The 14,091-nt window shown below is 46.2% G+C and overlaps 1 protein-coding gene across 8 annotated transcripts in view; it reads left to right on the plus strand.

Moving 5' to 3' along the window:
* NFATC2 (nuclear factor of activated T cells 2) overlaps window positions 1-14,091 on the plus strand; it is a 161,037-nt gene that overhangs the window by 71,137 nt on the left and 75,809 nt on the right. For all 8 annotated transcript variants that reach the window (XR_003682787.2, XM_007129001.4, XM_007129003.4 and 5 more), the window contains exons 4-5: window positions 7,185-7,387; window positions 8,343-8,515. Coding sequence is in view for 7 of the 8 variants with exons in the window: in XM_007129001.4 (XP_007129063.1) it covers window positions 7,185-7,387; window positions 8,343-8,515 (376 nt within the window). In the remaining variant the exon portion in view is untranslated. The remainder of the gene's footprint in view (window positions 1-7,184; window positions 7,388-8,342; window positions 8,516-14,091) is intronic.

Genomic DNA, 14,091 nt, shown 5'->3' on the forward strand with positions numbered 1-14,091 from the left:
AAAAGGGCAGTTGAATTGTTGATGGAACTTTAGGAGGATGGAAAGGGGACAGGCACGCCACAATTAATTGGGCACCTAATTATATCTTGCAATTATGAGAAATATAACAAAGAAGACTATTACTGGGAGGCCTCGCCTTGTCCGGGGAGCAAGGAAAGACTTTTTTGGGGAAATAGTATTTGAGTCACATTCTGCACTGTGACTAGGAATTACCTAGGGCAGAGGTGGTGGAGAGGGTGACGGTGGGATTGTTTCTGAAAGATCAGACACAGGGAGCCCCTGGTAAGGGGGTTGGGGTGTGATGTGAGGTGGGGTCGGATCGCACATGGTGGTGTAGCCAGTGAGAGCTGGGAGTTTATAAAAGGTCATTCTGGCCACAGGGTAGAAAGTCGTGGATGGGGACTGGAGGGGATGCAGGGAAACTCTTTAGGAGAGAAATCGTCGTAGTTTGGACCAGGGTGGAAGTGATGGATTTGAATGCACTTTAGGAAATCAAATTGACAGGACTCCGAGGTGGATCCGATATGGAGGTGAGGCAAAGGGAGTTATCATGAATTAGGATTTTTAATGGTGTTATTAATATGTGCTCATTAGATGGATATGTAATGCTGTTGGCATCACTGAGATAAGAGTAAAATCATGGAGTAGTTTTCCTATAGTGTGTGTGTGTGTGTGTGTGTGTGTGTGAGAGTGCTCATTAGATGGATATGTAATGCTGTTGGCATCACTGAGATAAGAGTAAAATCATGGAGTAGTTTTCCTATAGTGTGTGTGTGTGTGTGTGTGTGTGTGTGTGTGTGTGAGAGAGAGAGAGAGAGAGAGAGAGAGATGGGAGTGGGCTTGGGGTAGCAGCTATGTTCTGCAATTTTTGCATCCAAAAATAAAGGCAGAATTTGAGGCCCACGTGTATTTGTAAAAAACTTTCTCCCTGCGTGCTGTGTGGCAGTTGGGAATTACAATAAAACATCCCCATGGGCTTTTCCCTTCTTTCACAATGTAATATTTGAGGACGATACCAATTTCCTAATATTCCAAATTCAACAAAAAAAATGCTACTTAACATTGTTAAAGTTTGATTTTAGTAAAATTCAAAACAGTTTCCTTGGCCTGTTGCCATTTTGAAAATCAATGCCACATTTCAGATTTGATGGCAGCCTCATCCATCTGAGACTATTTAAAAACTCTGAACAGAGTTGATAGAAAAATTGTTTTCAAGGAAGTGTCATTTATGAGTTCTCATTGCAACATTATATAATGGGGAATGTTTGAACAACCTAAATGCCCAACTGTAGAGGTTAAGCTGTGAGTCCAAACATAGGATGGAAACAAGGGATGCAGGGGAGGGCAGAATTTAAGGTAGCACTCACTTTCATGTACCCGGATAACAGTTGCACAGCCCTGAGAGCCGGTGCCTCCTTAAGTCATGTGCCCAGGCACCTCACTTGCCTTGTGCCAGTCTAAGCCCAAGGAGATACTATGCAGTTATTTGAGATTGTCCCAGTGAACATTTAATGACAAAGGGCATTGGCCACATTATATTGTTAAGTGGAAACAATATCTGAAATAGAATCGCAGATATGTTTCTCTAAGTGCCTAGAAGAAGAGTCTGGAAGGATGTACACTAAAATGCTTATTTATTTTGAGAGAGTATTTTCTCTATAATATATATATATTTATATTGTCTATCTTTTCTGCAATGAATGATGAACCCTTATTACTTTTATAACAAGACGAAGGGAAAGCAAGTATCAACAGGTACCGATGCCCTTTTACCTGTGCATCAGGACAGTTCAGTTGCTGCTAAGAGGGGGCAGAGCTTGAACTTGGGGGCAGGCGTGGTTCTGATGAGCTTTCTCTGGGAAACGGCGGGTCTCTGAGATGTAGAGACCATTTCAAGTCTGGGTTCCTTTGGCTGAGCTGGTGGGATGGACCTGCCTGTCGTAATATATATAGTCCAGCATCTGGGAGCATCAGGAGGCAGCTGCGACACAGGGGAAGCAAATCTGGCCACATCCCTGAGCTCCCACTCGATGGCTTTGGAGCTTAGGGTCGTGAGCAAGTCACTTAACCCCGCTGAGCCTTGGCTTTCTCACCCAAGAAAGGGATCACCTTGCTTTTCCTTCTGTGTGTTGCTGTGCAGATTAGATCAGTGCTGACACCCCCTAGCTGTGCAGCAGACCCTCATGATGTGCCCCAGAAGCACCCCTTCTTCCTGGAATCTTGTAGACTGCTTGGGAAATTTTCTGCGAAAAGCAGAAGACTTTTGCTCTCATCCTGGCTGCAGGAAGTGGAGCCTCTTCTGCTTTGGAGGTTGGCTGACCTTGAGCTTCTGTAGGTTCCAGTGGGTGGGCAGGCGGGAGTCTGCTATGGCTGGGAGGCCACCCTGCTTGCCATGCTCCTGAGATGACCTTATCTTTGAAGAAGCCTGGGAAGAGGCCTCGAGACCCTGGTCTTCCTGAAATGGGGGCAACGGGGCGTTTGAGACCTTGAGGGCAGGTCATGCCATCCCAAGGCATCAAGTTCTGTTTGCAAGACCCAAATCACTCAGTTTTTGGAGAGGCAAGTAAATAACCATATGGTCTTATCAAACCTCCGGAGAGCTGGCAAGCCTCCTCCAGAATGCACACACTCTGGTCATCTTCTACCACCTTCAGGGAAGGGGAGGGTGGGGATCGGAGGGGAAGTGTTTTTTCCACGCTAGATGGTGTGGTTTCTTCCCCCACCCTCCTCCTCCCAGCCCTCCACCTCAGGGGCTCTCTAGCTGCCCACAGAGACGATGGAATGAGTGCCTGGGTTTCGCCACACATGTGGATGTTTTGGGTTGTTTTTCACATTCATTCTTCACTTCTCCATTCAGTTCTGTCCTATCACCTCCGTGTTTTGATTTGCGTCATCCTCCGATGACAAGGAGAATTCTCGTTTCATGGGTACCTCTTGTGTGCTGGGCTTTGGGGCCCTATAAAGGTCATCTTCTTCAGCCTTCAGAGAGCCCTGGGCCATGGGAAGTGACGTCCCTGTTTTATAGGAGCAAATGGAGGCTCAGAGAGGTGGGGTCACTGCTCTGAGGTCACACAGCTGCTGATAAGAAGCAGGGCCTGGACTGAGAGCTGGGTACGTCTGACCAAACATGAAATCCTTTCTCCTTCCTGCTCTACCACACCCTCTGACAGCAGAGACCTGTCTCACGTGGGAGGGGGCGCTCACGAGGGTGAGGTGGGTTCCATCTGCTCACGTGGCATCAGCTAGTCAAGCTCAACCAGGGGCTGCTCCGGGACACACAAAGTTCCTGTTTAAAGAAGTGGGTTCTTCTCTTGAGGGGCAACGTTGTTTGTCTTGGTTGCTGTTGCCTGTTTCTCTGGCTCCCTGCATCTCCCTTCCTCCTCCCCTGCCCCCACCCCTTCTTGTTCAGCAGGAAGAGCACTCTTGATCTTATAATTTAGCACTTGCTCGTGTTTCCTTTGAGAACCTAATCTGCACTTTCTGAGCTGTAGTTGTAGATCAGAGAGCAGCTGTGAATCTATCAGATGCCAAGGGCACAGACGGCGCGCTGGGAATGGACTTAGAGCCTGAAGGCCCAGAGTCCGCATCCTGGCCCTGCCCTGTACTAACAGGGTCCACTGGGGCAAGTTGCCAGGACTTTGCCAGTCTCAGTTTTCTCATCTAGAAAATGGGCCCCTCCTACCTAGAATTGTTGTGGTACATGCAAAACGTTGAGTGTGGTGCTTGGCCTGGGGACAGTATACACTTAGCTGCTGCCGGGTTGTTGATGGTGACCATTGATTCCACATGCTTATTGATCACACTGAACAAAACACACACGCTTCCTCCTACCATGGACTTCCTGTTCAAGTGGAAAAGAGAGATACTAAGCAAATTAACAACTAACAAGAAAATTTCAGATGGTAACGAAGTAACTATTCCTGTGGTGTGTTAGTGAATGTTTAACATCCACTTCTCTAGAAAAAAAGAGCCCCGATTTGTAGCATTTGCGAATTTTTGTGGTGTAAATATTCTCATCGTGGCTAATTTCAGGCTATCAAAGTAACGTCTAATGGCTCTTGAAATTCCTGAAAATTTAACCAACTGCAAGGCTGAAATAGCTGGCTCCGGCGCTGGGTGTATGTCACTAATGTGGTTTGGGAAAGACCTGAAGATCTGAGAGCTGAATGTACCAGTGGAAGAGTATGCCAGCAGAGAAGATGGCTGTGCAAAGGCCCTGAGGTCGGAGAGAGTTTGGTGTGCTCAGGGAACAGAAGGATGGCTGGTGCTGGCAGGAGCCTAATGGGGTGGAAGGACTGAAAGACAGAGGCTGGGCTGTTGGAAGCCTCATAGACATGGTACCAAGTTTGGATTTTATTCTCCGGCCACAGGAAGTCTTTGGAGGGCTGTAAGCAGGGGAATGTCTGGGTCTGCTTTGCATTTTTTAAAGATCAGAGGGCTATTCTGTTAAAGACCAGCAAGAGGTCAGTTAGGGAGCAGTGGTGGTCGCTCCAGGGAGAGGCAGTAGTGGCTTGGACTAGTGTGCCATCAGGGGAGGGGACTAGAGGTGGCTGGACTCCTTTGGGATGTGACAGATTTTATCCCCAGGTGTTCTCTGGCTGTTTACCCTGAGTACACGCAGCCTGCAATTTCTGCTCTCTTAGATCCCGGGAAGGAGGAAGGCACCTCAGACCATTAGGGTCACTATCTATCCTACCTACTCTCCTCCTCGATTCTGAGTGATACTGTGTTTACCACTTCCTGGTAAAACCAGGACAGGAGGTGAGGAAAGATATTTATCTTGGGTCCAAATGCAAAGCAAGCACAACAAAAACAGAATCTGTCCTCAAAGCTGCCCTTCCTCCTTTGACTTTTGTCAAGAACAGTACCCTGTTCTTCAATTTGCATGGGGGAGAAAGATAAGAGACTGACTTCATTTCCACCTTTGCCCCAGGGTGCCTCTCAGGTGTGTATCAGACGCTTATGTAAATGTTGTAGGTGTCAGCCTGGCAGGTTATGAAGAAGGTTGCCATCTGGCTCTGCTCCACCCTTAGCTCGCCTCTTGGTCCAGTGTTTAGAGGGGCACGAGAGAACACAATCTTTCTGGACCAGCATTGTCTGAAAGAACTTTTCTCAATGAAAGAAATGTCCTGTATCTGTGCCGCTCATTATGGCACCAGCCATTTGTGGCTATTGAGCACTGGAAAGGTGTGGCTCGTGGGACTGAGAAACTGACCTTTCAATTAAATTTTTGTATTGCTTGCTATATTGGACAGTGCAGTTCTAGACCATGTGTGATTATCTATTGCCCTGGAGCCTTTGGTTCTGGGCATTTGACTGGAGATCCTACTGAAATTTTGTAGAACTCTGTGGAAGGGTGGGGTCTCAGTGAGTTGTCACTTGTCACCACCCGCGTCCGCCCAGTTTGCAGAGGAAGGAGCAGAGGCGCAGAAAGATTGCATGATTTGCCCAGCATTTCTCAGCTGGGGAGCGGCAAGACAGGAACCCACCTTCTAACGCTTAGCTCAACATCTTTTTTTCTTTTCTTATGTATAATTTTCAAAACCGATGTTAAATTCCACAAGTTTCCAGGCAGCTCTTCTGCCTATAACTTTGTGGATGAAGTTAAATTCCTCTTTGATCACCTTCTCAACCTTGATCTCCTCCTGCATCCCTAGAAGTGATCATGGTGTGGCCGGTCTGGAGCGCATCCTTCCACACCTTTTCCTATTGCATTTACATGAGTATAAATGAATGGATCGAAACATTCAGCATTAAAAAAAATAAGTTGTATCCTGCTATCCATATGTTTTTTTACGAATTGCTTTTCTTTTTTAATAGTATGTCTTAGATCTTCCGGGTGAAGTTCATCGATCTCTACCATACTGGTTTTTTGACTGTTGTAGTCTTTCATAGCCTGGACATGTATTACTCATAAGCCTAAATGGATGAAACTAATTGTTCATTATTCTGTCCGTGTTAGTAAAAATTTTTGTGCATATCTCCTGCATGCACAGCATTTCATCTGGGGTCCATACTGAGAAGTGGATTTATTAGGTCATAGGGAATATGTATTTTCAATATTAATAGCTGCTACTCCAAAAATAGTTATACCAGTTTATGTTCCTATCAGCTATGGGAGAGTGTCTGTGTCCTCACAGCCTCCAAAACACTTGATATTATCAAATATCTACATGGGTGCCCATCTAATGGGCAAAAAATGATATCTCATAGTTGTTTAATTTGTATTTTCCGTTTACAAGGCAAGTTGAACATCTTTTCTATGCTAATGGTCGTTTGTTTTCCTGTGAATTGCCTGTTCAAATCTCTTGTCCAGTTTTCTGTTGGAAAATTCATTATTAATTCATTCAGCAAATATGTACTAGAATGCCTACTGTGTGCCAAGCATTATTCTAGGTGCTGGGGATTCTGTGGCAAGTTAAATAAATAGACATCCCTGCCGTCAGTGAGGTGATAGTCTAGTTGTAGAAGAAAGACCTAAGCAAAAGGAATTGAGAAAGTATATAGTATATTTTATGGGGTTAAAAAGAAGGGAAAGGAGCTAGGGACAGCCATGGGGGTAGGGCTTGATTTTAAATAGGATGGCCAGGAATCTTGTCCTTTACTTGTTCACTTGTAGGCATTCTTTATGTATTGTATGTATTAATCCTTTGCATGTTATATGTTATACACATTTTCTTCCAGTCTTTAATTTTCTGTCAGTTTAGATGACGGTACTTTTGTCTTGCTCTTTCTTTTTTAAAATTATAAAATCTAACTTGTTAATTGGAATATAGTCATATAAAAACTGAAAGTTCCTTCTTTCTAGGCAACCCATTGTCAAGAGCTCTGGTTTATCTTTTCCAGTTATTTTCTATTCTCACTACCACCCCCTGACCCCCGATCACCAATTAAGCGTAGTTTATGGCTGTTTCTCCGTAAATGCAGTTCTGATCTATCACACTCTTTCTCAGGGCTGCTTAATATTCCATTTTAGAGAGGATCCCTATAATTTATCCAAGCAGTCCCCTCTGGCTGGACATGCAAGTTGCTTCCAATTCTCCATGACTCTAGACATTGCAGCAATTCTGTGTTCTTTCTCCTGCTCATGAGCTTCTTTGATGTTTTTGTTTGTTGGACTATAGCCACCGTACCCTGTATGTTAATGGTGCTGTAATAATTTGGTTTTGTTTTCTCCCCCTCAGCTCCATGGCTACATGGAAAACAAGCCGCTGGGGCTTCAGATCTTCATTGGGACGGCCGACGAGCGGATCCTTAAGCCCCACGCCTTCTACCAGGTACACCGGATCACGGGGAAAACCGTCACCACCACCAGCTACGAGAAGATCGTGGGCAACACCAAAGTCCTGGAGATTCCGCTGGAGCCAAAAAACAACATGAGGGCAACGTAAGGGCTGGGGGCTGAGGGCAGTGGGTCTTCATGGGGAAGTGACTGGGGCCAAGTGGCAGGGATTTGGGAGAAGGATGGAGTTGATGGAAGCAACCGTAGACGGTGGTTCCCAATTCGCGAAGGACCCACAGAGGTTTCTGTTTTAAAAGTTTCCATTTTAAAAGTTCTAGACCTAGATGTTTTTCATGTGTATTGAGAGGAAGAATACTTATGCATCTTTGGTTTATGTTGCTTGGGATGAGGCTAAATTTATTTACATTTATATATTTATTTGACTTAAAATTATTAAACAACTATGCTATGCAGATAGGTCTAACCTCACAGAGCTGATATGCACGGCTAAAATGTGGGAAACATTGCACCCGTGTGTTGGAGTTTAAAAAACTTTTATTAGAGAATAATCTCAAACATGAAAACTGCAAGAATTGTACAAAGAGCTCCTGTTACGCTGTTCGCTCAGATTTACCAATTGTTAACATTTTCCACATTTGCTTTATTAATGTTTTTCTCCCCCTCTCTTTATTTTTTCCTGAACCGGTTGCGAGTTAGTTGCAGACGTCGTGCCTTTTTACTTTTAAATGCTTAAGCATGCATTTCCTAAGAACAAGCATGCTCTCTTACCTGACCACGGTACTTTATCAGATTCAAGGTATTTAATGTCCATATTACTACTCTTACCTTTGCATAGTCCATAATCAGTTTTTCCCAGTTGCGTATTTGAGTTTTTCAGGTACTTTTGAGAGTAAAAAAGTAAGCATGCAGAATCTCCCTAGAGAGGTAATTTCCACTGGGGGATTTTGCTGATTACTTTGCGTTTTACCCCCATTTTGGTTTAAATTCCTGGCTGAAAAATCTATCCGTGTATTGCAATCCCCCGCCCCCCCTTGTGGGTGACCTTTCCTGCTCCCCGAGATGGTCAGTTGCCAGCGGGGTTCTTTTGATTTTCCGGCAGCATTGACTGTGCGGGGATCCTGAAGCTTCGGAACGCGGACATTGAGCTGCGGAAAGGCGAGACGGACATCGGGAGGAAGAACACGCGGGTGAGGCTGGTGTTCCGGGTGCACATTCCAGAGTCCAGCGGAAGGATCGTCTCCTTGCAGACAGCATCTAACCCCATCGAGTGCTGTAAGTTGGGTTCTGGGCAGGGTCGGTTTTTGGCAAGTGCACCGTATGTGACCCTGGGCAGTGTAGCCTGGGCAAGGTACCCAGCAAGAATGTGTGACCCACAGGGGTCAGCGGTGGCCCAAGATGACCAAAGGGGCCAGAGACAGAGCACATTTCAGGGTTTCTGTCTGCTTCTGTTTACTTGTGGAGGGTTTACTGTCAAAAATAATATGGCTGATAAGTAGCCTACAGCTTGGTTTAGAAGATTTGAAATGTGTAAGTGTTGTGCTGGTCTCAAAAAGGGTAGATGCAGTTGGAGTGAGTTCACTGTACTTAGCGTCCTCTTTTTTTTTTTTTTAGATTTATTTGTTTGGTTGCGCCGGGTCTTAGTTGCGGCAGGCGGGCTCCTTAGTTGTGGCATGCGAACTCCCAGTTGCGGCATGCATGTGGGATCTAGTTCCCTGACCAGGGATCGAACCCGGGCCCCTTGCATTGGGAGCGCAGAGTCCCATCAACTGTGCCACCAGGGAAGTCCCTTTTTCCTCTTCTCCTCTTTCAATAGAATAATAATAATATCACGGCGGCTCTCGCTTACTGCACTGTGACTCCACTGGTCACCAGGCTAAGTGCTCAGTGTGTAGTACTCTTTAAATACTCACAGCAGTCCTTGGCAATAGCTGGAGTCGTGATGCCCATTTTAGAGAAGAGAGAGATGAGGGGTAGTGTAACTTGTCTCAGCAGGGCTGGGATTTGAGCAGGAGCCACACGTCCCCATCACGCTCAGCCCGTCCCTGGGTGTTTACTGAGAATCTGCTCAGTGTCTGGTGCTGTTTTGGGGGCCTGCAGATGAGCAAGATGTTTTCTCTGTCCTCAGTGAGCTTACAGTCTGGTGTAAGCTAACCCACACAAAGATGCAGAAGATTTTCAGAATCCAGTACAGAGTGGCCAAGATCTGCTGTTTGGAAGGTCTCTGAGCAGAGACCTGGCCCAGCTCCATTAGGCTTCAAAAGAAGAAATCACTTTGAGATCATTCTTAGGTACTTTGGGCAAGTTTGTTTTTGGATTTTGTAGTTAGATGTGACAAAGCTTATTGTCTGCTCAGCTTTTGAGAGTTTAGAAGTCTTTTTTTTTTTTTTTTTTTTTTTTGGCGGTACGCGGGCCTCTCACTGCTGTGGCCTCTCCCGCTGCGGAGCACAGGCTCCGGACGCGCAGGCTCAGCGGCCACGGCTCACGGGCCCAGCCGCTCCGCGGCACGTGGGATCTTCCCGGACCGGGGCACGAACCCGTGTCCCCTGCATCGGCAGGCGGACTCTCAACCACTGTGCCACCAGGGAAGCCCTAGAAGTCACTTTTAAAAGCATAAAGAAAGAAGTAAGCATTGTTCCAGAAACAAAAGCTGTTTTTATTAATTTTAAAAAGTCTCATTCTTCTAAGAATATTTTTGTGCTCTTACAATAATGTTCCATATTCAATTATGTTTCAGGGTTTTTTTTCCCCTTTTTACTGGACATTTTACCATAATTAGGTGTCACAGAATCAGCTGCCTGCAGAGGCCAGGGAGGTCGTGGACATGAGTGGAGTGGGTTGGGTGGGTAGCGGTGGTAGAGACGAGGGCCAGGGTGGAACGTTCCCCACCTAAATGGGTTGCTGTTACCCAAATCCAGCCAGTGTTTTCATGTGGGAGTGTCGACTCAGTGTGGCCAAATCTGATTTTTTTTTTAAGATAAACCAGTAATCTCCTGATTTTTAAAAAAGCGACAGCAAAGTCAAAATACTCTGTAGGTCAGCTGAGAACTGCACTTGGCTTGGATTCATCAGAGGTAGTCTTAATCAGACACTAATGAGGAAAGTGAAAGTATGAATATTTTATGCAGAAAGCATTGAGGAAGACTGGCCTTCAGCCAGCAAGAGGAGAGGGTGGACCCTCTTTGGTAGAGAAGCCAGAACTTAGTCTTGATTGGTCTTTGGAAAAGGATGAAGGAGGCCTGTGATCTCTTCCAGGCTGGTGAGTCAGGATGGGGATCAGGCTGAATGTGGTGGTGAGTTTTGTGCTCTGAAGTTAGAGGAGAAAGACCCAACAGCACACAACAAAGGAGAACAAGTGTTTGAAAAACATCATCGCAGAAACAGAGGAGGAATTCCCCTCCTCTGCCCAGCAGACCCCACCCCTGTCCCCCAGGAGCTAGTCGTGGTGACTGCCCCACCCTGGTCTTGGTTTTGAACATCTCAAGACATTTGGGGAAGGAAACTCAGGCTCTTCCTCAGTGATTTGGGGGATTTTGAGAAGATAAGGTCTTGCCTTTCTGACCGATGACTCAGTCTCCAGGATGGGGCTGTGGTTTGTAGCAAGGTGGGGATCAGGAGGCCTCAGGAGGGACCATTTATAGGAGCTCCTGTTCCTCTCCATCTTTGGGTCCTTCAGGTCATTCTATGTCCTGTCAGTCTGAGACTTTAAGGACCGTCACTGGCTGCATGCACCTCCAGCAAGATCCTCGGGTGTTAAAAGTTGTTTGAACTTTGAACATAGCAGTTTTTTGTTTTTTGTTTTCCTATTCTTATAAAAAAGTGTTTGGCTGATTCAACTACTGGGCTTTGACGGATAAGGAAACCGAGACTTTCTTGGTAAGGTGATTTCTTGTTAAGGTGATTTACTCATTTTTACTTGGTAGGTAGCAGAGGCAGAGTCTCCAACTTTCTAGTTCTGTGAAATAGCTTCTTTTGGTTTCTACAACACCAGCCTTTCTGGCAATACCGAGTAGAGCTACCTTTGGGCCACTTTCCCTCTCACAGAGGGAAGGCAGAGCCTTCTGTCATTTTTATCTCCTCCTTTGTTCGGTTTTCCTGGATCAGTGCCTGGCAGTTCCATAAATATTTATGGACTAATTGAATTACTGTTTGTTTGATCCTTAGGGAGATATTCAATATTTGTTGACAAATTAGTCTGTGACATGTATCAACACAGCATGTGTACAATAAATATCTGTTGACAAATTGACTTCATGTACACCCCTTGGGGAAGGTAGGTTGGTAAGAAAAACACTCAGTGGGCTGTTGCTTATTTGCAAGGCTACCTTATTTACTTTGGAGATGTCTTTTATGTGACGTCTCAGGGATCAAGGTTGAGTTCTCAGAATCTAGTAGAAAAGTCTCGAACAAGCTACTGGAGGCCACTCTTTGGAAAGTGGAGTTACTTGCTAGAAAGGCAGATTTCTTCTATTTATTGATAGGCCTGCGTGCCCAAGGTCAAATCTCGCCTGTGCACAGAGGGACACCCCCGGTTTCTAGTTTTCTATTTCCAGCGGATCTTCAGTGTTGCCAGGGTGGTCCTTTGAGTTCCCTCCCCTATTCTCAGCAGAGACTCTTTCGAACCTTCTCTGGTCTCCCAAGCTCTGGAGGCTGCCCCACCCTCCTCCCACTTGGAGGAGAACGTGGAAGAGGTCAGAAGGCAACACCCTTGTCTTGCCCAACAGAGACCCTGCGCACGGTCACAGCTGTGGGCAGCCTTTCTTCATCTGAGACCCTTGGAATGGGACAGTTCTCCCTACCCCCTGGGCTCCTGAGAGCTCTCAGCTTCGACTCCAAGTTCCCTTGTGGTGGTGGAACCCTTGCTACCCTCTTGTCCCAGTTCCCAGGGCTGGCGAAGCCAATTACCACCATCTGGGAGCCTTCCAGCCACAGAAATTGATTCTCCCACAGATCTGAAAGCCAGAAGCCCGAAATCAAGGTGTCCTCAGGACTGGTTCCTTCTTGGAGGCTCTGAGGGAGAGTCTGTTCCAGCCCCCTCTCCTCCGGTGGTGGCCGGTGATCATCAGCATTCCCTGGCTTGTAGACACATCACTCCAATCTCTACCTCCATCTTCACGTGGCCTTCTCTGTGTGTCCTTCTTTGTCTCTTCTAAGGACACTCTCATGGGGTTTAAGAGCCCGCAATCCAGGATGATTTCATCTTCCTCCTTATTCACATCATTGAAGACCCTGTTTCCAAATGAGGTCGCATTCTGAGGTTCTGGGTGGGCAGGAAGTCTTGATGGGGGCTCAGTTCAACCCACGACACCTCCTCAGCTGCATTTCTCGGCTTCACGCTTCTCTCTGCTCCCAAATCCACGGGCATCTTCCTCTGGCTTCTAGGCTTTTGCCTATGCTGTCACCTCCATCCAGAACAATCTTAGCTGCATGTTGAAATCACCTGGGGATTTCTAAGAAAAAATATGATGCCTGAATCCCATCCCAGAAACTCTGATTCAGTTGGTCTGCATTGAGGCCTGAACCCGGAGACTTTCAGAAGTGCCTAGTGATTCTGACATGCGGCAAAGTTAGGGACCTACTGCTGGGAGGCGGGGCGCCCGCATCCTTCAGTTGCTTAGTTAACCCCTCCTTACCCAAGGCCCCGATTTAGATGGCCCCTCGAGGAAGAAGCTTGCCCTCACCCCACAGGGTATAGGGTCCCCTCTCTGTGCACGGACACCCAATTTACTTATCAATCTCTCTTAGGTAAGGTTAGGGACCAGTGGCTGTTAGCCAGGGCCTGGCACATAGCAACTGTCTCTAGAATGTTTGTTGAAAAAAAATGAGAGTGTGAAAACAGTGTCCTCAGGCTGCCCAGCAGGAGAGAGAGGCGGCCATGAGACAGAGTGGACGTGTCCCCAGGGGCAGATGCCTTCTCCCGTGAGAACTTTCCTTGGGTTTTCTCCTTGCCCTGCAAAGGGGCCTCTCTGTTCATCACATTTCAGGAAACACCTAAAGCAATTTCCCACCGAGCCCTGCCTGCTCAGAGCACAGAATGTAAATTCACTTTGCTCCTTTTGCGGGAACTGGGGGCATGGGTATGAAGTGTGGACTAGAAAATGGCTTTTCTCACATGGTGTTTTCAGTCTCTCCCTTTTCATGACATAAATGTGTTTTACCAAGGTATAATTAAGATACACTAAATTGCACAGACCGTAAATCTTCTGTTCAGTGGTTTTGACAATTGTATACACCGGTGTGACCACCACTCAAAACAAGATACAGGGCGTTTTCCTTCACTCCTGAAAGTTCCCTCCTACCCCTCAGCCAATGCCCCCTCCCCAGCCCCAAACACAGGTCACCACTGTTCTGATTTCTATAACCATAGATGAGCTTTCCCCATTCTAGAACTTCATGTAATGGAATAGTACAGCATGGACTCTTTCATGTCTGGTTTGTTTTACTTAGCATGATGTTTTTGAGATCCATCACTGTTATTGCGTGATTTGGAGGTTCATTCTTTTTTTTTTTTATTGCTGAACAGTATTCAATTGTATGAATATAACAATTGTTTATTTACCACTGATAGACATTTGGGTTGTTTCTGGGGTTTGGGGATCATGAATAAGGCTGCTATGAACGTTCCCCTTCAAGGCCTTTGTGGACAGATGCTTTCATTTCTTTTGGGTAAATACCCGGCAATGGAATTGCTGGGTCACGGGGGAAAAAAACGTATGTCCCAATTTATGTATTTTCCAAATCGTTTTACACGCCATACAAGAGTGTCTGAGAATTCCACTTGCTCACTAATATTTGGCTTTGGGCTTCCCTGGTGGCGCAGTGGTTGAGAGTCCGCCTGCCGATGCAGGGGT

This window comes from Physeter macrocephalus, chromosome 14 (genome assembly GCF_002837175.3).
Source record: "Physeter macrocephalus isolate SW-GA chromosome 14, ASM283717v5, whole genome shotgun sequence".
NCBI lineage: Eukaryota > Metazoa > Chordata > Mammalia > Artiodactyla > Physeteridae > Physeter > Physeter macrocephalus.